The sequence below is a fragment of the Mustelus asterias genome, chromosome 11 (assembly GCF_964213995.1).
Source record: "Mustelus asterias chromosome 11, sMusAst1.hap1.1, whole genome shotgun sequence".
NCBI classification, from domain to species: Eukaryota; Metazoa; Chordata; class Chondrichthyes; order Carcharhiniformes; family Triakidae; genus Mustelus; species Mustelus asterias.
Genome location: NC_135811.1, coordinates 66289441 through 66313430, shown reverse-complemented (window position 1 = coordinate 66313430; position 23990 = coordinate 66289441). Strand labels below are relative to the sequence as shown.

Genomic DNA, 23990 nt, shown 5'->3' with positions numbered 1-23990 from the left:
GGCGTTCTATAGGTATGTCAAGAACAGAAGGTTGGTTAGGGCAAGTTTAGGGCCAGTTATAGATGGCAGAGGGAAGTTATGTGTGGAACCGGAGGAGATTGGTGAAGCATTGAACCAATATTTCTCTTCGGTGTTCACGCAAGGGGACATGAATATAGCTGAGGAGGACACTGGGTTGCAAGGGAGTAGAATAGACAGTATTACAGTTGATAAGGAGGATGTGCAGGATATTCTGGAGGGTCTGAAAATAGATAAATCCCCTGGTCCGGATGGGATTTATCCAAGGATTCTCTGGGAGGCAAGAGAAGTGATTGCAGAGCCTCTGGCTCTGATCTTCAGGTCGTCGTTGGCCTCTGGTATAGTACCAGAAGATTGGAGGTTAGCGAATGTTGTCCCATTGTTTAAGAAGGGGAACAGAGACTTCCCCGGGAATTATAGACCGGTGAGTCTCACTTCTGTTGTCGGCAAGATGTTGGAAAAAATTATAAGGGATAGGATTTATAGTTATTTGGAGAGTAATGAATTGATAGGTGATAGTCAGCATGGTTTTGTGGCAGGTAGGTCGTGCCTTACTAACCTTATTGAGTTTTTTGAGAAAGTGACCAAGGAGGTGGATGGGGGCAAGGCAGTGGACGTGGTATATATGGATTTTAGTAAGGCGTTTGATAAGGTTCACCATGGTAGGCTTCTGCAGAAAATGCAGATGTATGGGATTGGGGGTGATCTAGGAAATTGGATCAGGAATTGGCTAGCGGATAGGAAACAGAGGGTGGTGGTTGATAGTAAATATTCATCATGGAGTGCGGTTACAAGTGGTGTACCTCAGGGATCTGTTTTGGGGCCACTGCTGTTTGTAATATTTATTAATGATCTGGATGAGGGTATAGTTGGGTGGATTAGCAAATTTGCTGATGACACCAAAGTCGGTGGTGTGGTAGACAGTGAGGAAGGGTGTCGTAGTTTGCAGGAAGACTTAGACAGGTTGCAAAGTTGGGCCGAGAGGTGGCGGATGGAGTTTAATGCGGAGAAGTGTGAGGTAATTCACTTTGGTAGGAATAACAGATGTGTTGAGTATAGGGCTAACGGGAGGACTTTGAATAGTGTGGAGGAGCAGAGGGATCTAGGTGTATGTGTGCATAGATCCCTGAAAGTTGGGAATCAAGTAGATAAGGTTGTTAAGAAGGCATATGGTGTCTTGGCGTTTATTGGTAGGGGGATTGAATTTAGGAGTCGTAGCGTTATGTTGCAACTGTACACAACTCTGGTGCGGCCGCACTTGGAGTACTGTGTGCAGTTCTGGTCCCCACATTACAGGAAGGATGTGGAGGCTTTGGAGAGGGTGCAGAGGAGGTTTACCAGGATGTTGCCTGGTATGGAGGGGAGATCCTATGAGGAGAGGCTGAGGGATTTGGGATTGTTTTCGCTGGAAAGGCGGCGGCTAAGAGGGGATCTTATTGAAACATATAAGATGATTAGAGGTTTAGATAGGGTGGATAGTGATAGCCTTTTTCCTCTGATGGAGAAATCCAGCACGAGGGGGCATGGCTTTAAATTGAGGGGGGGTAGTTATAGAACCGATGTCAGGGGTAGGTTCTTTACCCAGAGGGTGGTGAGGGATTGGAATGCCCTGCCAGCATCAGTAGTAAATGCGCCTAGTTTGGGGGCGTTTAAGAGATCCGTAGATAGGTTCATGGACGAAAAGAAATTGGTTTAGGTTGGAGGGTCACAGTTTTTTTTTTTAACTGGTCGGTGCAACATCGTGGGCCGAAGGGCCTGTTCTGCGCTGTAATGTTCTATGTTCTATGTTCTAAATGCCTGTTAAAAGACAAAATTGTACCCGCATTTACTACTACCTCTGGCAGCTTGATCCAGACACTCACCACCCTCTGTGTGAAAAAATTGCCCCTTTGGACACTTTTGTATCTCTCCCCTCTCACCTTAAACCTATGCCCTCTAGTTTTAGACTCCCTTACCTTTGGGAAAAGATATTGACTATCTAGTTGATCTATGCCCCTCATTATTTTATAGACCTCTATAAGTTCACCCCTCAGCCTTCATAGAAACCCTACAGTGCAGAAACAGGCCATTCGGCCCATCGAGTCTGCACCGACCACAATCCCACCCACGCCCTACCCCCATATCCCTACACATTTACCCGCTAATCCCTCTAACCTACACATCTCAGGACACTAAGGGGCAATTTTAGCATGGCCAATCAACCTAACCCGCACATCTTTTGACTTCTATGCTCCAGAGAAAAAAGTCTCAGCCTCTCCTTATAACTCAAACCATCACGTCCCGGTAGCATTCTCGTAAATCTTTTCTGCACTCTTTCTAGTTTAATGATATCCTTTCTATGATAGGGTGACCAGAACTGTACACAGTATTCCATGTGTGGACTTACCAATGTCTTGTACAACTTCAACAAGATGTCCCAAGTCCTGTATTCAATGTTCTGACCAATGAAACCAAACATGCTGAATGCCTTCTTCACCACTCTGTCCACCTGTGACTCCACTTTCAAGAAGCTATGAACATGTACCCCTAGATCTCTTTGTTCTGTAACTCTCCCCAACGCCTTACCATTAACTGAGTAAGTCCTGCCGTGGTTCAATCTACCAAAATGCATCACCTCGCATTTATCTAAATTAAACTCCATCTGCCATTCATCAGCCCACTGGCCCAATTGATCAAGATCCCATTGCAATTGGAGATAACTTTCTTCACTGTCCACTATGCCACCAATTTTGGTGTCATCTGCAAACTTACTAACCATGCCTCTTATATTCTCATCCAAATCATTAATATAAATGACAAATAACAGTGGACCCAGCACTGATCGCTGAGGTACATCACTGGTCACAGGCCTCCAGTTTGAAAAACAACGCTCTACAACCACCCTCTGGCTTCTGTCAAGAACACTAAGAAGTCTCACAACACCAGGTTGAAGTCCAACAAATGTGGGATTGTGGTCGGTGCAGACTCGATGGGCCCAATGGCCTCTTTCTGCACTGTCGGGTTTCTATGATCTATGAACAGGTTTATTTGGTAGCACAAGCTTTCGGAATCTTGCTCCTTCTTCAGGTGAGTGAGGAGTTGTGTTTGCAATTGTGTTCATTCTGTCAAGAACCCAATTTTGTATCCATTTAGATACCTCACCCTGGATCCTGTGAGATTTAACCTTATGCAACGACCTACCAGGGGACAGCTGTGGGACAGGGGCAGCTGTGGGACAGGGGGCAGCTGTGGGACAGGGGCAGGGGGCAGCTGTGGGATGGGGGCAGGGAGCAGCTGTGGAACAGGGGCAGGGGGCAGCTGTGGGATGGGGCAGGGGGCAGCTGTGGGACAGGGGGCAGCTGTGGGATGGGGGCAGGGAGCAGCTGTGGGACAGGGGCAGGGGGCAACTGTGGGACAGGGGGCAGCTGTGGGACAGGGGGCAGCTGTGGGACAGGGGGCAGCTGTGGGACAGGGAGCAGCTGTGGGACAGGGAGCAGCTGTGGGACAGGGAGCAGCTGTGGGACAGGGGGCAGCTGTGGGACAGGGGCAACTGTGGGACAGGGGGCAGCTGTGGGACAGGGAGCAGCTGTGGGACAGGGAGCAGCTGTGGGACAGGGAGCAGCTGTGGGACAGGGGGCAGCTGTGGGACAGGGGCAACTGTGGGACAGGGGGCAGCTGTGGGACAGGGAGCAGCTGTGGGACAGGGAGCAGCTGTGCGACAGGGGCAGTTGTGGGACCAGGGCAGGGGGCAGCTGCGCGATTGGGGTGGGGAGCAGCTGCCCTAATGGGGTGTTCTATAAATGATTGACAATGCAAAGTCGGGTGTGTCTGCCAGCACATCTTTAACGGCTATGAGTGTATCTGCATTAACCTTGGTCATTCCGCTCCCTCATCTGCTGTGAGATTACCAATGAAGGGAGTTCCTGAGTTGTGCCAACAACCTGAGTTCATTGAGGCTGAGAGGGCAGATATATGGAGCACTGACATATCCTGTGAGTAAGAGCAGTTCACAGAGGGCTGCCAACAGCTAGGAGTTTTAAATAAACCCAGGGTGGGGTCAGATTGTGAGTGGGTTGCTATGGAGGTGTGCAGGGTCAGGATGGATCTGGTTCATGGATCAACATTGTGCTGAAACGTCAGAGCTGTTACAGGACAAAAAGAAAAATGTAAACTTTAAACAGTCAGGTGCCTGAAGGTGACATGGTGGGAGATAGTAAGAAGTCCCACAACACCAGGTTAAAGTCCAACAGGTTTATTTGGTAGCACGAGCTTTCGGAGCGCTGCTCATCACTCACCTGATGAAGGGGCGGCGCTCTGAAAGCTCGTGCTACCAAATAAACCTGTTGGACTTTAACCTGGTGTTGTGGGACTTCTTACTGTGCCCACCCCAGTCTAACGCCGGCATCTCCACATCATGGTGGGAGATAGTTAGGATTGTTTCAACGCACCATTAAGCTGATCATCCAAGGCACCCCTGTCTGGGAATGAGGGGTGGGAGTGGAGGAGGGGGGGGTGGGGGGTTGGGGTTGTCAGCCAGCTGAGAACAGCTCCTTCCCTACAGCTCAATCTCACTTTCCCCAGTTAAGATGCTCAGCCCCTCCATACAACGTAAAGAGAGGGTTAAACAGGCCACTTATCTCCTTGCTTCCCCTTGGAGTCCATGGGGCCAGGGCTCCGCTTATAAGAGTAACACCAAATCATGCTGGTGTGACGTCTGGCTGGGCCGCCTGGTGCCTAGCCAGGCTGTGGCTCAACGGCATGTCCAGCCCGCTAATGATATTACAATGAGCAGTTGAATAGAATTATTGGGCTCGTATCTGCTGGGAGTTGGAACCTGATTGGTGGCGGCAGGGTGAATCGGAAAGACTCCAATGCCCGGCGCAGATCCTGAATTTTGCCTGACACCTTCTTCAGCGGGCGTTTGGGATTCCCGCCATCAGCGAATGGGGCTAATGAATCTTTCCCCATAATTTGCTTGTTAATCTATGTTCAATTTGTGTTTTTATGATTGATGTTCAAGTAAAAGCTACATAAATGTAAAATCTTGTTGGTAATTTCTTCATTTGGGGATCGTTCAGTAAATGTGGTTATTTTGATTTGTGGTATCTCCCTGGAGATCATAATAGTGTCACCTTGACAACCAATTGTTCCTTAAAAATAAATGTCTCGACGGTTAATTGTAATAAGTTGTTTGCATTGGGCCTCTCTCTAAAGGCATTTACAAGCACGCTGTTATCACTGAAATAAATCTTGTATAATCTTTAATATGTAAGTTCAATAATGGGCCATCGGTAATAATCTTTAATCTTTTGCTTACAATTCATGAGTCTGTATCCCGAACCTCAGAGGAAACTTGGTGGAACAGGAGTGTATATCAAGAGTTTGCAGAATGAAATTAATTCACCTGGTTTATGATCTCTGGGATTTTCTGTACATGAGGAGGCAGAAAGGGAACATTCTTTGATTGTTCAAATGTGACAAGCGATGTTCAAACTTTTCACGATATTTATTAATGACTTGGATAAAGGAATGAAAATCATAGAATTTCTACAGTGCAGAAAGAGGCCATTCAGCCCATTGAGCCTGAATCGACAGCATTCCCACCCAAACCTTATCCCCGCAACCTCATGTATTTACCCTGCTACCCCTGACACTAATGGCCAATCCACCTAACCCACACAGCCCAGGAGTGTGGGAGGAAATCGGAGCACCCGAAGGAAACCCACGCAGACACAGGGAGAATGTGCAAACTCCACACAGACAGTCACCCAAGGCCGGAATTGAACCCAGTCCCTGATGCAGTGAGGCAGCAGTGCTAACCACTGTGCCACCATAGAACCCCTACAGTGCAGAAGGAGGCCATTCAACCCATTGAGCCTGAACTGACAGCAATTCCACTCAAATCTTACCCCCGTAACTCCACGTATTTACCCTGCTCGTACCCCTAATACTAAGGGCCAATTTAGCATGGTCAATCCACCTAACCTGCACATCTTTGGACTGTGAGAGGAGACCGGAGCACCTGGAGGAAGGTGAAAGGGAGACATGGGGAGAATGTGCAAACTCCACACATCACCCAAGGCCAGAATCGAACCCAAGTCCCTGACACTGTGAGGCAACAGTGCTAACCACTGTGCTGCCCCTATACAAGGCCCATATGCAAATTTTTGGGCATCGCTAAATTTGGAGGGATAATAAACAGTGTCGATGAGGAGAGGAAATTACAAAAGAACATCGGTAGATTGACTGTGTGGGAATAGATAGTTTGATTTGGTCACTTGTGGGGTTCCTTTGAATTTTTGGAAGGTAGATTGGAATATTTTCTAACTGGTGGGAAATGAAGAGATTTGGAAGAATGAGGGCTGGAATTTTCTGGTCCCCCTGTGGGCGGGTTTTTCAGCGGTCTGCCATTGGTCAACAGTTTCCCTGGTGACGCAGCTAGTGAGCCATGATAAACACCATTGCCTTGGCAGAACAGGAAGATCCCACTGCCAGGTACCCACCACTAATGGCACCTCCGCCACTGGAAAGCCCGCCATGGGGGACTGTAAAATCCCGGCCAAGGAGTCTAGGAGCCCAGTGCACAATTTATTGAAAGTAATCAAAAAAGCTAATGGTATGGAACTATAAGAATCAGGCAGCAAAGAAGGAGGCCATTCAATCCATTATATTCTTACTAGCTCTTCTTAGTTTATATTGTGTCTCCTCAATCTTTCTTTCAAAATCCATTAATTTACATTTCTCAGTGTTAAACTTTGCCCGTCTGTCCATGTCCTCATGAAATCTCCCAATATCCGCCTGATTGTTCACTATATTTCTGAATTTTGTGGCATCTGAAAACTTTGAAATTATGGTCACTGTGTCCAAGTCTAAATCATATGTCAGAAAAAGATCAGTAATCCCAATACCAGCCCCTGAGGGAACTACTGTAAGAGTTTTAACAACACCAGGTTAAAGTCCAACAGGTTTATTTGGTAGCAAATACCATTAGCTTTCGGAGCGCTGCTCCTTCGTCAGATGGAGTGGAAACATTTCCACTCCATATGACGAAGGAGCAGCGCTCTGAAAGCTTATGGTATTTGCTACCAAATAAACCTGTTGGACTTTAACCTGGTGTTGTGAGACTCCTTACTGTGTTCACCCCAGTCCAATGCCGGCATCCCCACATCGGAACTACTGTAAACTGTCCTCCAGTCTGAAAACCACCATTACCCACTGCCTATTAGCCAGTTTTATATCCATCTGCTCATCCCTTCAATCTCACATGTTTCATTTTGAGCTCGAGTCAGTGGCACTTTTTCAAATGCCTCTTGGAAATTCAGATACAGCACATTACCCTTATCAACACTCCATCAAATAACTCGAGAAAGTTAACAACTGGATCTTCAATTAAGAAGCTCAAAAATGGTTTTCCTTCACCAAACCATGTCTTACCGGTGGTCGGTAAGTTGATGGAAAAGGTCCTCAGGGATAGGATTTACGACCATTTAGAAAGATGCAGCTTAATCCGGGATAGTCAGCACGGATTTGTGAAGGGCAAGTCTTGCCTCACAAATTTGATAGAATTTTTTGAGGAGGTAACTAAGTATGTAGATGAAGGTAGTGCAGTTGATGTCATATACATGGATTTTAGTAAGGCGTTTGATAAAGTCCCCCATGGTCGGCTTATGAAGAAAGTAAGGATGTGTGGGATAGAGGGAAGTTTGGCCGATTGGATAGGTAACTGGCTATCTAACAGAAGACAGAGGGTGGTGGTGGATGGAAAATTTTCGGACTGGAAACCGGTTACCAGCGGAGTGCCACAGGGATCAGTGCTTGGTCCTCTGCTATTTGTAATTTTTATAAATGACTTGGAAGAGGGGGCTGAAGGGTGGATCAGTAAATTTGCTGATGGCACCAAGATTGGTGGAGTAGTGGATGAGGTGGAGGGCTGTTGTAGGCTGCAAAGAGATATAGATAGAATGCAGAGCTGGGCTGAAAAATGGCAAATGGAGTTTAATCCTGACAAATGCGAGGTGATTCATTTTGGTAGGACAAATTTAAATATGGATTACAGGGTCAAAGGTAGGGTTCTGAAGAATGTGGAGGAACAGGGAGATCTTGGGGTTCATATCCATAGATCTCTGAAGGTTGCCACTCAAGTGGATAGAGCCGTGAAGAAGGCCTATAGTGTGTTGGTGTTCATTAACAGGGGGTTTGAGTTTAAGAGCCGTGGGGTTATGCTGCAACTGTACAGGACCTTGGTGAGACCACATTTGGAATATTGTGTGCAGTTCTGGTCACCTCACTATAAGAAGAATGTGGAGACACTGGAAAGAGTGCAAAGGAGATTTACCAGGATGCTGCCTGGTTTGGAGGGTATGTCTTATGAGGAAAGGTTGAGGGAACTTGGGCTTTTCTCTTTGGAGCGGAGGAGGTTGAGAGGTAAAATCAGGTCCATTGTGTGGTAATTGGCCGTGTTGGATTTGTCCTGCTTCTTGTGTACAGGACATACCTGGGAAATTTTCCACATTGCTGGATAGATGCCAGTGTTATAACTGTACTGGAAGAGCTTGGCTAGGGGAGTGGCAAGTTCTGGAGCACAAGTCTTCAGTACTATTGCCGGAATGTTATCAGGGCCCATTGCCTTTGCAGTTCCTCCAAACATTTCTTGATGTCATGTGGAGTGAATCAAATTAGCTGGAGATTGGCATCTGAGATGCTGGGGACCACTGGAGGAGGCCGAGATGGATCATCCACTCAGCACTTCTGGCTGAAGGTTGCTGTGAATACTTCAGCCTTACCTTTTGCACTGATGCCTGTCCACTGTCCTTCCTTTCAGTAATGTTTCCCAGTCCATCATGGCCAATTCATGCCTCATACCATCATAGTTACCTTTACTGAGATTCAGGACCCTGGTCTCAGAATCAACAGTAAGAAGTCTCACAACAACAGGTTAAAGTCCAACAGGTTTATTTGGTAGCAAAATCCATTAGCTTTCGGAGTAAGTGGGAGTTCTGTTCACAAACAGGGCACATAAAGACACAAACTCAATTTACAAAATAATGGTTGGAATGCGAATCTTTATAAGTCTTAAAGGTACAGACAATGTGAGTGGAGAGAGTGTTAAGCACAGGTTAAAGAGGTGTGTATTGTCTCCAGACAGGACAGTTAGTGAGATTTTGCAAGCCCAGGCAAGTCGTGTGGGTTACAGATAATGTGACATGAATCCAAGATCCCGGTTGAGGTGGTCCTCATGTGTGCGGAACTTGGCTATCAGTCTCTGCTCAGCGACTCTGCGTTGTCGTGTGTCGTGAAGGCCACCTTGGAGAACACTTACCCGAAGATCAGAGGCCGAATGCCTGTGACCGCTGAAATGTTCCCCAACAGGAAGAGAACACTCTTGCCTGGTGATTGTCGAGCGGTGTTCATTCATCCGTTGTCGTAGCGTCTGCATGGTCTCCCCAACGTACCATGCCTTGGGACATCCTTTCCTGTAGCGTATCAGGTAGACAACGTTGGTCAAGTTGCAAGAGAGTATGTACCGTGTACCTGGTGGATGGTGTTCTCACATGAGATGATGGCATCCATGTCGATGATCCGGCACGTCTTGCAGAGGTTGCTGTGGCAGGGTTGTGTGGTGTCGTGGTCACTGTTCTCCTGAAGGCTGAGTAGTTTGCTGCGGACAATGGTCTGTTTGAGGTTGTGTGGTTGTTTGAAGGCAAGAAGTGTGGGGATAGCCTTGGCGAGAAGTTCGTCTTCATCAAAAACATGTTGAAGGCTCTGGAGAAGATGTCGTAGCTTCTCCGCTCCGGGGAAGTACTGGACGACGAAGGGTACTCTATCCGCCGTGTCCCGTGTTTGTCTTCTGAGGAGGTCGGTGCGGTTTTTTGCTGTGGCGCGTTGGAACTGTCGATCGATGAGTCGAGCGCCATATCTGTTTTTATGAGGGCATCTTTCAGCGTCTGAAGGTGTCTGTTGCGATCCTCCTCATCTGAGCAGATCCTGTGTATACGGAGGGCTTGTCCGTAGGGGATGGCTTCTTTAACGTGTTTAGGGTGGAAGCTGGAGAAGTGGAGCATCGTGAGGTTATCCGTGGGCTTGCGGTACAGTGAAATGCTGAGAATCAACTACATCATTATCCACCTTGATAAAGAATTCTATCATACTATGATCACTCGTCCCCAAGGGTTCTCTCACAACTAGGTTGCCAACGAATCCTTTCTCATTGAACAACACCCAGTCCAAGATCTCTTGTTGGTTCCTCAATATATTGCTCCAGAAAACCATCCCGTATACACTCCAGAAATTCCTCCTCTATTGTACTGTGACTAATTTGACTCTCCCTATCTATATGCAGATTAACGTCACCCATAATCGCAAATGTTAATGGGCGACTTGTTGGCAGCATCTTGTTAATGGTGATACCACTTGTGCCTCTCCTGCACCATATCAACGTGAAACAGTGAATGTCGGCTTGTGATAGAATATGGGAACGAACAGATTTCTCAACAATTACATCAAGGAACGGAGGTTGGTTTGACTGTTCCACTGGTCAAGTACATGTTGCGATTTTTACAGTTTGATATGTACAAGATTAGTCTTATTGGCGACCTGGTAAACAGGGCCCAAGCCATTTGCTCACCATGCAAGATGATGCTGAAATGGAACAGATCAAAAGCACCCTGCTGGATAATGGCTGCCCTGATCACATTATTTTGCATTGTATATTGTGTGAACTCATGAATGGGCCTAAGATGGTCACTTTTATCCCTGAAAGTGTCTGGTTTACCTCATTAACCTGGAAGGGCAAGGTATCTCAGAAATCTGAGCAATACATGGAGCTGTTTTACCCTACCCAACCAGCCCATGCTTGCAAAACTCAAAACACAGTCTCCAACAATAGAGGTGATCTTATTCAACATTGTGCCTCGAACTTTTCACCATTTGGCCACTCTTGTGCATGGTGAGGCTCTCTAGTGTGCAGTCTCCCCGCCTCAGCAAGATAGCCGCAGACCCCAACATGGCTCCCGCTTCTCTTTACTGCTATGCGCCGCAGGCAGCTCCTGCTATCTGGTTATGCTCGATGTCAATCATAGGAACGCAATTAGGATTTTGGCTTGGGGTTGGGACCCAGAAACTATCTGGGCATCTGGTTCCAGCCCCTGAATTGGAATTCAAGCCTTATGGAGTGATTTCTTCATCTGGATTTAGTACAGCAGCTGTGTGTGAATGCTCGACAGCAGCACTGTTCAGGAGAAGAGTTTATGTAAACATTGGTGAGGGGCATGATAACTTGTCACCCAGAAATAAATACCTAAAGCAAGCTGTCAAAATCAGCTCATTTATGAATCCCCAAGATACAATGATGTATTTGTGTAATGATGTTCAACAGAATGCATTGGAAATGTTTCGGTACCAAAGCGCATCAAGCATAATGACCCCTCTGTCTGCGAAATACTTTCATTTGTCATTTCTAAAAGATGATGCCAGAGAAGATACTGAACTGTGAGAGATAAATAATTCATGCTGCCTCAGCTTCTTTGATTGAAGTTGTGGCTGGGATGTAATGTGGAGGTGATGGTCCTGCTCAGAGGTGGATTTCGGGTGCACCCACCTCTGCCAGACCTGGAACTCATAATGCTATTTTGCATAACTCAGGCAATTAGTTGCCTCTAGTCCTGGCTTCTGTCCCCCCACCACCTCCGAGGCAGGATAATCCATAGGCCAGTGATGGGACTGCAGCCTATCCTTACCAAATCAGTGATGGAGGCCAGAGACACACAAAGGCAGACTAGCAGGGGACAGTCAGGCAGTGTCCTGGCAATAGGAAGTGCCTTGGGTACCCAGAGGCGGAGGAAGGTGGGGAACAATCAAACAGGGATAGTCTTTACTGCTGGGAGGACCCAGCGTGGGGCATTGGGTGCCCAAGCAGCATGCCTGCACATGTGGGCACTTCAACACATCCAGATTTCTGATGTACCCTCCATGCCCAGGTGATCTGGTCCCCTGACACAGACTCATGATAAACTCCCTAAATGGATCTCACTCCATGTCACATGTTCTGCAGTTACATTCACTCATTAATTGTAGAAAATTATTAAATTATAGAAAAATAACATAAAGACTTGCTTCATATAGAACCTTTCACAACTGCAGAACATCCCAAAGGGATGTTATGATGGAACAGCATAAAAAATATTATGATGGATTTGTATGAAAGATATTATAATGGAGCTACATAAAACACTCCTTCAGCTACAGCGAGAGTATTGTGTGCAGTTCTGGTCATCCTATTGTAGGAAGGATGTGATAGCACTGGAGAGGGCATAAAGGAGATTCACCAGGATGTGGCTTGGACTGGAGTGTCTCAGCTATGAAGAGAGGCTGGTTAGGCTGAGATTGTTTTCCTTGGAACAGAGAAGGCTGAGGGAGTGGCCTCATCGAGGTGCACAAAACTATGAGAGACATAGATAGGGCAGATAGGAAGAAACTTTTCCCCTTAGTAGAGCGGACAATAACCAGGGGGCATAGATTTAAGGTCAGGGACTGGACATTTAGAGGGAACTTGAGGAAAATCATTTTTACCCAAAGGGTGGTGGGAACCTGGAACTCACAGCCTGAAAGGGTAAAGGCGGGAACCCTCACAACATTTAAGAAACATTTAGATGAGCACTTGAAACGCCATGGCATTCAAAGCTATGGACCAAGTGTTGGAAAATGGGATTGAATAGAGAAGTTGTTGATGGCCGGCACAGATATGATATATCAAACTGCATCTTGTTGTGCTGTACAACTCTATGACACTGACTCTAAGTGTTTTGTAATCAATTAGGTATTTTCTAAGTGCAGTCACTGCTGTAATGTAGGAAACACAGCAGCCAATTTGTTTACAGCAAGCTCCCACAAACAGCAATGCAAGAATAACCAGATCATCTGCATGTATGAAGTTTGATAAGGGATTAAATATTGGCCAAAATACCAGGGACAACTCCTTTACTTCATTGTGATCTAATGAATCTATTTAGAGACAGGGTGGCAGATTTTCCCCTCTTGACCCTGACCAAACTTGCATCGAGAGGCCCAAACCGGAGACGTTGGAGCATGGGGAGTGCGGGGGAGGGTGTGTGTGTGTGTGTGTGTGTGTTTTTGCATTTTGTACTTCCAAGGCCATTCATGATGGATATCATTTTCCCCAGGGCGGGAAAACTAGCTGACCACAAACCCACACCCACATAATACAACATTGGAATCACCATTTAAATGATTACTAAAATTACAATTCTCCTTGACACACCATATCTTCTGAAAGTGGGTGGGTTCCTGAAGGCTGCATAAACTGTGCCAGCTCAATGAGCTAGTGAGGCTTGGTGAAGCCTACTGTGGAGTTGGAACCTTTCGATTGGTGTTGTCAACTTCAAGTGTCATAATTAGAAGCTAATCAATAATTAAATATATTTTTGATGCAGTAGTTGACCATGGGGCTGTATCTTAAAAGTTAAGTGACAATTAAATTGACTAGCACTGTGCAAGTGTTCAAATGCATCAGAGTACTTTATCAAGTTGATAAAGTGTATTTATGCATTTAACAGTTTTGAGAATTTGATTTAAGTGGATCATCTGGACGCTTGTGCTTTGATACTTACAGTGATTTAAAGTCCAGACATTTGTAAATCCTTTGAAAAAATGATCAGATGTTCAAAATGATCAAAGACTTCTTTGATTGAAACTTCATCTAGTGAGCCTTTGAAGAAAAGGAGCTGATGGCTGTACATCAAGTGAGGCAACTTCAAAGACTTTATTGTATTGAGCTTGATAGGGTTTGTCTATTTGATTATGTAATGGAATCTCATTATGATTGTATGACTGAGTTCCAAACCTCGCTAATGGATTTAGTTCAGCATCGTTATTTACACAGCTGAAGGGTACTATGAGTATATGATATGAATGACTGTTAGTTTATTTTGACAGATTACTGAGCACTTGAGAGGACAGAATGTTCTTTCAAGGGAGTTTCAAGTGTTTAATTATCGGTTTTATGTGCTTCTGCAAGGGGTATTTTTTCAACTGTAGTTTGAATTAATGATTGTTTTTTTATTTCAAGAGCATTTAAAACAATCCTTGTGTTATTGGGTGGCTGATAAGTTTTATATGTAATGGATACTGGGTGAATAGTTATGAAAGAAAGTTGAGTGTATGGAGGGAGCATGTCTACGATGAGATGATTAAGTGGAAGTGATGGTCTAATGGTATTATTGCTAGACTATTAATCCAGAAACTCAGTTAATGTTCTAGGGACCTGGGTTCGAATCTCGCCACGGCAGATGGTGGAATTTGAATTTTTTAAAAATTGGAATTAAGAATCTACTGATGACCATGAAATCGTTGTTGATTGTTGGAAAAACTCATCTGGTGAACTAATGTCCTTTGGGGAAGGAAATCTGCTGTCGTTACCTGGTCTGGCCCACATGTGACTTCAGAGCCACAGCAATGGAATTCTCCCTTTATTGATAACTTAACCGTCAACACTACATTGATCCCTGTATATCAATTGTATGACTGTATTTCCCCCCCTCCCCCCCCACCACCCCAACAAAAGCATCATACAATTTACAGTACAAATCAATCAATACACTCTCAACTAGAGACGGGCAATAAATGCTGGGCAGCCAGTGGCACCCATGTCCCACAAATGAATAAAAGAAAATGTGGAGGATGTTTTGGGAATGTGGGGGCAGAGGGGTGGGTGTGGGGACTTGAGTGTTAAACAACCATGCAGAGATGGGCATTCTGTTGCCTGTCCTGGCATCCACCTGCCTTCGTTTCAGCCTAGGGGCTGCTTTGGGAAGTAACCTTGACTCCAGAAGTTGAAAATTCCGTGCGCACAAGTTGGGAATGTAACATTGGGAGTTGGCCTGACTTGGGCTTCCCAGTTCAAAAGGGAAAATCTAGCCGAGTGCCTCAGCTAGAATTTCATTGAAAAGGCAGCAACTGCGGCAGTGTAGTGCGCCCTCAGTTCTGTGCTGGAGTTTGTAACTCCGGAGTGGAATGAAGTGATACAAAGAGCAATTTCCAGTCTTCAAGCACAATGGTTTACCTGGTTTGTCGGCATACTGCAGCAGGAGTTTGGGACATGGCAACACCACGGTGGCTCCAGTTACTGCAGCTGGCCAGCAGGATAGGTTGTCCCACATGGAGTCACATCCTGAGGCAGGAGGCAAAAAGCATTAAGGAGCGTCAGTAAACCAACATTGCAGAGCAAGAGTAAAGGAAAAAGTGGTCAGTGTATTTTTTAATTTTGTATGTAGGCTGATATTTATTACCCGTCTCTCAACACCCTTTGGAAGGGCTGGTGATTCATAGAATCCTACAGTGCAGAAGGAGGCCATTCGACCCATTGAGTCTGCACCGACCACAATCCCACCCAGGTCCTGTCCTCATACCTCAAAGTTTAAAGTTTAAAAAAGATTTAAAAGTTTGTTTATTAGTGTCACAAGTAGGCTTACATTAACACTGCAATGAAGTTACTGTGAAAATCCCCTAGTCGCCACACTCCAGTGCCTGTTCAGGTACACCGAGGGAGAATTTAGCATGGCCAGTGTGCCTAACCAGCACATCTTTCAGATTGTGGGAGGAAACTGGAGCACCTGGATGAAACCCACACAGACACCGGGAGAATGTGCAGACTCCACACAGACAGTCACCAAGCTGAGAATTGAACCTGGTTCCCTGGCGCTGTGAGGCAGTAGTGCCACCTGCCACCCAAGCTGACATTTTGAGTCCAGATGACCCTTTGTCAAAGTTTACCCTAGCTAGTCCCCCTGACACTAAGGGGAAATTTAACATGGCCAATCCACCTAACCTGCACATCTTTGGACTGTGGGAAGAAACTGGAGCACCTGGAGGAAACCCACGCAGACACGGGGAGAATGTGCAAACTCCACAAAGATGATGACCCAAGTTGGGAATCGAACCCGGGTCCCTGAGGCACTGAGGCAGCAGTGCTAACCACTGTGCCACCGTGCTGCCCGATGGTGGTAATGATAAATAGGGAGGTCTATGATTTTGACCCAGTGATAAAAGGACAGTGATATATATCTATATTAGGATGGCTTGCGACCTGGAGTGGAACTCAGTGTTAGCAATGTTCCCATATACCTGCTGCCCTTGTTCTTCTATGTTCATGAGATTGGGACGTGCTACCAAACTAAGTGTGACATTGTTACCATAGAATCACTACAGTGCAGAAAGAGGCCATCTGGCCCATTGAGTCTGCACCAACTCTCTGCACAAGCCTTCCACCCAGGCCCTTCCCTCTGCTCTGTCCCCGTAATCACATACATTTAGCATGGCCAATCCACCTAACCTGCACATCTTTGGATTGTGGGAGGAAATCGCAGCACCCGGAGGAAACTCACAGACATGGGGAGAATGTGCAAATTCCACACAGACAGTAACCCAAGGCCGGAATTGAACCCTTGAACTGTGAGCTGCAAATGCCAATTACTGTGTCACTGTGCCGCCTGCCATATAGGTGATGAATTGTACTCCAATGTAAAATCCACTCAATGTCCCAGCTTTGCAAAGCCAGTCAATGCCTTGCCTTCATTTAATAGTGTGATATTGTTCAGAATCTCACCTTGCAGAGAGAATAGGTCATTCACAGATAAGATTTAATAATGTGAAGTGATTCATTTTGGTCAGAAGAATTGCAAGGCGCAATATAGAATAAAGAGTAGAATTCTAAAAGAGTTTCAGGAGCTGAGTATAACCTAACTACTGAAGGTGGCAAGACAGGCTGAGAGAATAGTTAATAAAGTATTTGGTATCCTGGGTCTTATTAATAGGCCTTGGGTTACTGTCTGTGTGGAATTTGCACATTCTCCCCATGTCTGTGAGGGTTGAGAAACTTCACTTACAGTGATAGATTGGAGAAGTTGGGGCTGTTTTTCTTGGAGAAGAAAATGCTGAAAGGAGATGTTCAAAATCATGAAGGGTCTGGACAGAATAGATAGGGAGTGGGGAAGGAGAGGGCAAAAAATATAAAGTAATTGGCAACATGAGGAGAAACCTCTTTACACAGTGAATGGTTCAGCTCAGAGATACACTGTCTAAGTGTGGGGACGACAGGTTTAGTCAAGGTATGAAAAAGGGAATTAGATTATCATCTGAAAAAGAAGAATGCAAGAAAAAGAAGGTGCATTGGCCATGTTAAAATCTCCCTCAGTGTACCCGAACAGGCACCGGAATGTTAATGTAAACCTTCTTGTGACTAATAAATTAACTTTAACTTTGATGTGCAGGGTCACAGGGTCACGGGGAGAAGGTAGGGGAGCAGAATTCAGTAAATTGCTCCTTTGGAGAGCTAGCACTGACAAGGCAGGCTGAATGGCCTCCTCCTGTGCTATAACCTGTCATTTTGACTTTGTGCGGCAGTATAACATGGAGGAAGGGTTTTGGTGGTGAGTTTAACACAGCTCCCTGGTGTTATCAAGTCACTAATGTAAAATGGGTTGCCCAATCATTGTCAATGTTCGAAGTGATTGGACAAAATTAAGATCAATTAGCGATTTACCTTGAGAGAGATGGTTTTGGGATATTTCACACTCAATGTATATGAATGGGAGCTGCTGAGTCATTTCCCTGGATGTGCTAACATTCACAGAATCACAGAATCCATACAGAGCAGAAGGAGGCCATTTGGCCTATTGAGCCTGCACTGACCACAATCCCACCCAGGCCCTGTCTTAATAACCCCACATATTTACCCTGCTAATCCCCCTGACACTAAGGGACAATTTACCATGGCCAATCCACCTATCTCGCACATATTTTGGTTCCTCTAAGGAGATAATATGATCTGGAACATCCCTTGCCACACTATAGAAACAACATTCTTCATCAAAGTGGGAGAGGTTGGAGGAACCTCACCCCACCATACATCAAGTTCTCCCGGGAACTCCTGCGATTTACTCACCAGACTCCCAGTCTGCGTGGAAAGTTGATGAGTCGGACAGGCACATCTCCTCGGCCAGCTGGATCTCCAACAGCACGTCACAGTCTGGGTGGATCATCAATGCCTGAAGGAAAGAATTTGAAAAAATGTCTCATCAGGAAGGCCAGCTTTTAAATATAGGACTCGTGCTAAATGATTAACCTGACAGTGGCTGCCTTAATGAGCAGCTGAATGCATGTTCCTGTAGCAATTGGAAGTGCACTCGGTCACTGCTGAAAGTTGCAGGGAAATCCCTTTGTAATAAAACTGCTTTACATTACTCCCTTGACTTGTCCAGCACAGAACATGATAAAGTAGGTGGGCTGCAGAGACATGGGGATGGGAGAAACGTGTTGCTAAGTAGTTAAAATGTGAGACGCAGAACAGCTTGAATCCCTAAGGCAGCAATTTTCTTGAATGTATTCAGGGCACTTCTCTGGAACAATATGTTCTTGTTACAATAAGACAGGCAATATCAGATTCAATGATGAGTAATGAGCTAGAATTAGTCAACAATCTAACAGTAAGTGAACACTTAGCTAGCGGTGACATAATTGAATTCAATAGTTGACTGAGAGGGAGAAGCAGAGTTTAATTTTGTGAAGCTGATTTCAGGAGGGACAAAAGTTCACCATGGGTAAAAGTACAGAAGAATAATTGGAAGTGTTCAAAAGTATTAAATTAAAAAAATCTCACATTGTAGTATAGCATGCAAAAGTTCTACTTGCGTAATTAAATAACCTTGGTCAACCCCAGAAATGAGATCTAGAATGAAGTTAGCAAATTAATTTATATGATGTGAAGAGTCATGTTGGTCCCACATACTGGGAGAGGTATGAGGAACAGCAAAGGGACATGGAGAAAATGGAAAGAATTGCACAAAGATAGTACATAAAAACATGCAAAGGATATCTAGAACAAAAGTTTTTACAAGTAGATTAAGAGAAAGAGGATTGCTTAGGATAATGTATGTCCCTTTAAGATAGATGCATGTAATATCGTGTATGTAGATATCATTTTAAGAGTCTATGTCATGTGGTTAACTGTTTCCTACATTACAATAGTGTTTGAAGATGGTGGACACTTTGATCTGTTTTGGGGGTGGGGTGGGGGTGCATCTGCCTGAGCTGGTTGTGTGTTTTTGTTTGGTTTTTAGGAAACAATCTTCAAAACCACACTGTGTCCTTTGAGCAAGGTATCAACCCAACAAATTGCCAATAAATATGATTCAAAATAGATATAACAAATTGGAGGATATAGAAGGTTCAGATCCAGTGCCAATCCATCAATATTTTCCACCATTTCCAACAAATTACAGCGATAATGAAGACAAGGATAGTTATAGTGAACTGTGAAGGTCATCTCAATGTGAAAGCCTTGAAGGTGGAGGCAATATTACAGACAATATGCAGGTAGTGGCTATTCTACTGAATTTAATAGGAGCACGCTACTATGAAGTAATGGGAAATCTGATTTCAGCAGACAAACACAGCATGTGGTACGATGAAGAAATCTTCCACTGGCAGAACCAAAAAAAAACACGGAGATCTGGGGGCGATTAACCTCTCCCCAGATTTAGTCTATCAACAATTCTGACATGCAGTTAAATGGCAATGATACCAGGTCAAACTGGATGAGGATCTGTGAGATTGCTTCACTACTGTTTTACAGGGTGAATCCATGTCAATCAAGTATATGGAAAGTGTAAGTGCAGGCCTGAGGTTGAGGTTTCAAGAGGCACTGGACTAGCACTCGTAAGTGAACTAACAGCGGGCAGGGGTCGGGGGGGAGACAGGGGTGATGAGAATTATACCAGTGGAGACAGGAGTTGCGCTCGGAGAGGAAGGATGAGACACCATGGTAAATACTGTAAATGGAAAGTCAGAGAAATATGTAGAACAAAGAGAGCACTGACAAACAAAATGATGCTTTTGGTGTGAAAAATGCATTGGTTTAAATCAGCTTCTTGCAGACGATGCTCAAAAACTGGACACATTGAGAGGAAATTACAGAAGACCAAATAAAGATTCAGAGGCATGAAAGAAACACACAGGTATTCAGGGGCAAAGACAGAAGAAACAAAGACACAAAAGAAAGAAAGGACATTCCTAAATTGGATAAAAAGAAGTGAGAATGATGAATATTATGTTGAAGTTGTATGACGCTGCAAATTTTAGCAAATGGGCAAATAGCAGCTCCATTAGAGATAGAAGATGTTGTGTTTTTATAATAATAAAACCAACCAGTCATAAGGGATTGCGTAAACACATTGTGGGTTTGTTCATTTATTTAGACTAAGCACATGAGAATAGTTATACAAAGGTTGAAAGAGTGAAGACATTGGAATTCTACTGTGTTCTGCTCACAGGTAAAAGCGAAACTAAGACCGGATCACGTGACATACTTCCTTCTAGTGATGTCATGCTGCTATGACTTAAAGGCACATAACAACATCCCCCTTTCTTTTTAAAGATACTTGCCCATCCCACTCCCTTCCAAAGTATAACTATTTACAATACATGTTCATGTTTAGTTACCATAACTGATGAATCTATGAGTCTCTGACATATACAGGCAATCTGCTGGTATGCCCAGATCTTGCAATAGTAAGCTTGTCCTTTTATTTAATTGCTCAGAGTGAACTGTGTGATTGTCATTCTTGAATATTGTTTCATGTTTGCGTTTGATGATCTGGAATGGATATGATTTGTCCTCAGTTATGCCTCAGAATATACTGATTACATAGAATCTACTACTACCTCTGACAGCTTGTTCCAGACACTCACCACCCTCTGTGTGAAAGAATTGCTCCTCTGGACACTTTTGTATCTCTTCCCTCTCACCTTAAACCTATGCCCTCTAGTTTTAGACTCCCCTACTTTGGGAAAAGATGTTGACTAGCTGTTCTGTGCTCTTCATTATTTTATGGACCTGTATAAGATCACCCCTCAGCCTCCTACGCTCCAGAGAAAAAAGTCCCAGTCTATCCAGCTTCTCCCCATAACTCAAACCATCAAGTCCCGGTAGCATCCTAGTAAATCTTATCAGCACTCTTTCTAGTTTAATAATATCCTTTCTATAATAGGATGACCAGAACTGTACACAGTATTCCAAGTGTGGCCTTACCAATGTCTTGCACAACTTCAACAAGACGTCCCAACTCCTGTATTCAATGTTCTGACCAATGAAACCAAGCATGCTGAATGCCTTCTTCACCACTCTGTCCAACTGTGACTCCACTTTCAAGGAGCTATGAACATGTACCCCTAGATCTCTTTGTTCTGTAACTCTCCTCAAAGCCCTACCATTAACTGAGTAAGTCCTGCCCTGGTTCGCTCTACCAAAATGCATCACCTCGCATTTATCTAAATTAAATTCCATCTGCCATTCGTCAGCTCACTGGCCCAATTGATCAAGATCCCGTTGCAATCTGAGATAACCTTCTTCACTGTCCACTATGCCACCGATCTTGGTATCATCTGCAAACTTACTAACCATGCCTCCTATATTCTCATCCAAATCATTAATATAAATGACAAATAATAAATAATAAATGACATATCATGAGGTGATAGGAGTGGAAATTACTGGGCCTTTAGTTTCCATGATGTAGAACATCTGTGAGGATTGATTGTATTTGCACTCCGGATCTATGGATCCTGCTCATGGAACTAGTGAACTGAGAGTTTCACAGCGTAGGTGTTGCCACGGCTTCCACATTTGTGGATTTGCATATTTTAGAATTCGCAGGGGTAGTATGTTGACACTTTCCCTGTGTTGATCTTGATCAATAATGAATAATTACCTACGTCCTTCGGACAGATCATTTGAATCTTGGCAAACACTTGGACAGTATGACGGTATCCATGTTTTCCACAAGTTTGATGGTGAAAACAAGTGTTTACTTGTCTCATCATGCACATCATTGTCATTTTCTGGTTAGTCAATCACCTTGCGCATATGTTTCTGATGCGATATTGGATGGTCATTTTTAATGTTTGAAGATACCCATTGTGTTTGGATCAGTGCTTTGCTTTGTAGGTGCATCAACCTTTAGTGCACTGTCGCTGCCAATGGCCATTTCTGTCACATGCTTTGTGGAATTGCTGGAAAGCTGGACATTTCCTTGATGCATACAGAATCCACACATTCCACATATATTGCTAGATTTTGGGTGTTCCAGTAAGTGTGTCAACAGTTGGGGTTACTCAAGACCTGTAGGATTTGTCAACTTGGGGATCACCTTGCACTTGCATCCATCCTTGAGTAGCCCTTGAATACTATATGTTTTGGGCTTGTCGAGCAGATCTTACTGGAATTCCTTGATGGGACTGGATACGACCACCAACTCAACATTTCTGTCTAACTCTCTGTTTAAAAGATCACAGTATGTACCCTTTTCTCTGTATCCGCTGATTCTGTAAGCTGTTATCAAAATGTCATGAACTCTTGCCGATGAATACAGATGTTTAACCTGATTCTGAACCAGTTTTCCAACACAATCCATATCCTTTTGGGAACCTTTAGCTCTTCAGTTAATCCTGACATGTTTAGCCTATGTAAATCTTTATTTCCAATTGTTTGACAAATTTGTATGTCAAAACCATAGCTCTGTTTACATTGTCTATTTGGATAGTAGGTCAGCTGCACCTCAATTGAAACTGGGCACTTTTTTGCACATTCTGACAATTTCCCTTCTCCAATAATATTTGGGATGAGTGTCGCTGTAGCTGCTTTAGTGCACTTTTCCAAAACCACCAACTATAATCACAACCTTCCCTAGCCCGATCTTTATGATGGTTTGTTTTTTTTGTTCGACTTTCCCTCACTATCAATCCAGCCACATCCTTTTCACTTGCCTTTCCTGACCGAGCTTGTCTGGTGCTGCTCCTCACAACGTGCTCTCCCACTCACTGAACTGAAAGGCTGTGCACTGAAATCTCACCACATGGGAACTGGCTGCTCACCACCTGTATCTCAACACCATGTTCAAAGCTTTTCTGTATAGTCAGCACATTGTGATTTCAACACTCTCCATGCTGGAACTCCACTGCTGTCTGACTAGAACATCAAAGGTTGTTTCACGTCATGTAGCACGATCTAAGGCTCATCACCATGCTGTACCTATACTTACTGCCAGACTATTTGTCCATTACTGAGCACCAATCACTTGTGAGGGATTGGGTAAACAGGTGATAGGTTCACTTATTCAGACCAGGCACATGAGACAGTTTGTACAAAAGTATAAACGTCAGAGCTGTGCTGTATTCTGCTCATTGGCAGAAGTGAAATTAGGTGATGTCAAGTTGCTATCCCTTAAAATGATATTATAACAGACGAAAAGGCTGGTGCAGGAAGCTTTTACAGGGTCTAGTCTGTTATCATTGTGGGTCTTAGCTTGGGGTCCTAGGTCAGGATCCATAGAGACTGTTAGAGATAAGGCTGTTGACAAACTCTACCATTTATTAATCATTCTTCTAACTATATGTAGGACAGGATTTAGCACATGGCTTCTTTCAGGACCATCCCTTGGTATGTCCTGCTGTCATGGGACTGACTATGTAGACTGTCTATTTATATTTAACCCTTTACACTACACAGTGTAACAATGGCACCTTTGGCCTTCCATGAAGCCCACTTGGTTCATTTAATATTGCAACAGGTCACCGGACACTTTTACAGAGGAAAGTATCAAACTCACTGGAAAGATGGAGGTTCCATGTACTAACTTGAAAGGGGAGGTGAGTTTGGACATTACAGAGTGTATATAGCGGGTGGAGATCAGTTGGAAGTTAAAGTGAGAGTTTCTTGGCAGGTCAGTAGCTCAGAGTAATGAAAGTAATGAGCATGTGTTGGAAAAGCCTTGACATGTTGGACAGAAAGTTAAATAAGATCTTGCATGTCAAGACTGTGGGGGAGCAGGGTGGCAGGGGGAGGGTGGGGGGGGGGGGGGGGTAGTATTCCAGTCAAAACCAAGTCACACCAAATTCCTTCTGCAATGACAGGGAAAGTAGAACAG

General features: G+C 44.5%; 2 protein-coding genes across 2 annotated transcripts in view; one reads left to right on the top strand and one right to left on the bottom strand.

Annotated features, from left to right (window-relative positions):
• LOC144500567 (uncharacterized) overlaps positions 1–23990 on the top strand; it is a 1101151-nt gene that overhangs the window by 135702 nt on the left and 941459 nt on the right. The window lies entirely within an intron of this gene.
• LOC144500258 (vasoactive intestinal polypeptide receptor-like) overlaps positions 1–23990 on the bottom strand; it is a 248782-nt gene that overhangs the window by 110473 nt on the left and 114319 nt on the right. The window contains exons 4-5 of the mRNA XM_078222934.1: positions 17954–18056; positions 15074–15181 (exon numbers count right to left, since the gene is read on the bottom strand). Coding sequence (XP_078079060.1) covers positions 15074–15181; positions 17954–18056 — 211 coding nt within the window. The remainder of the gene's footprint in view (positions 1–15073; positions 15182–17953; positions 18057–23990) is intronic.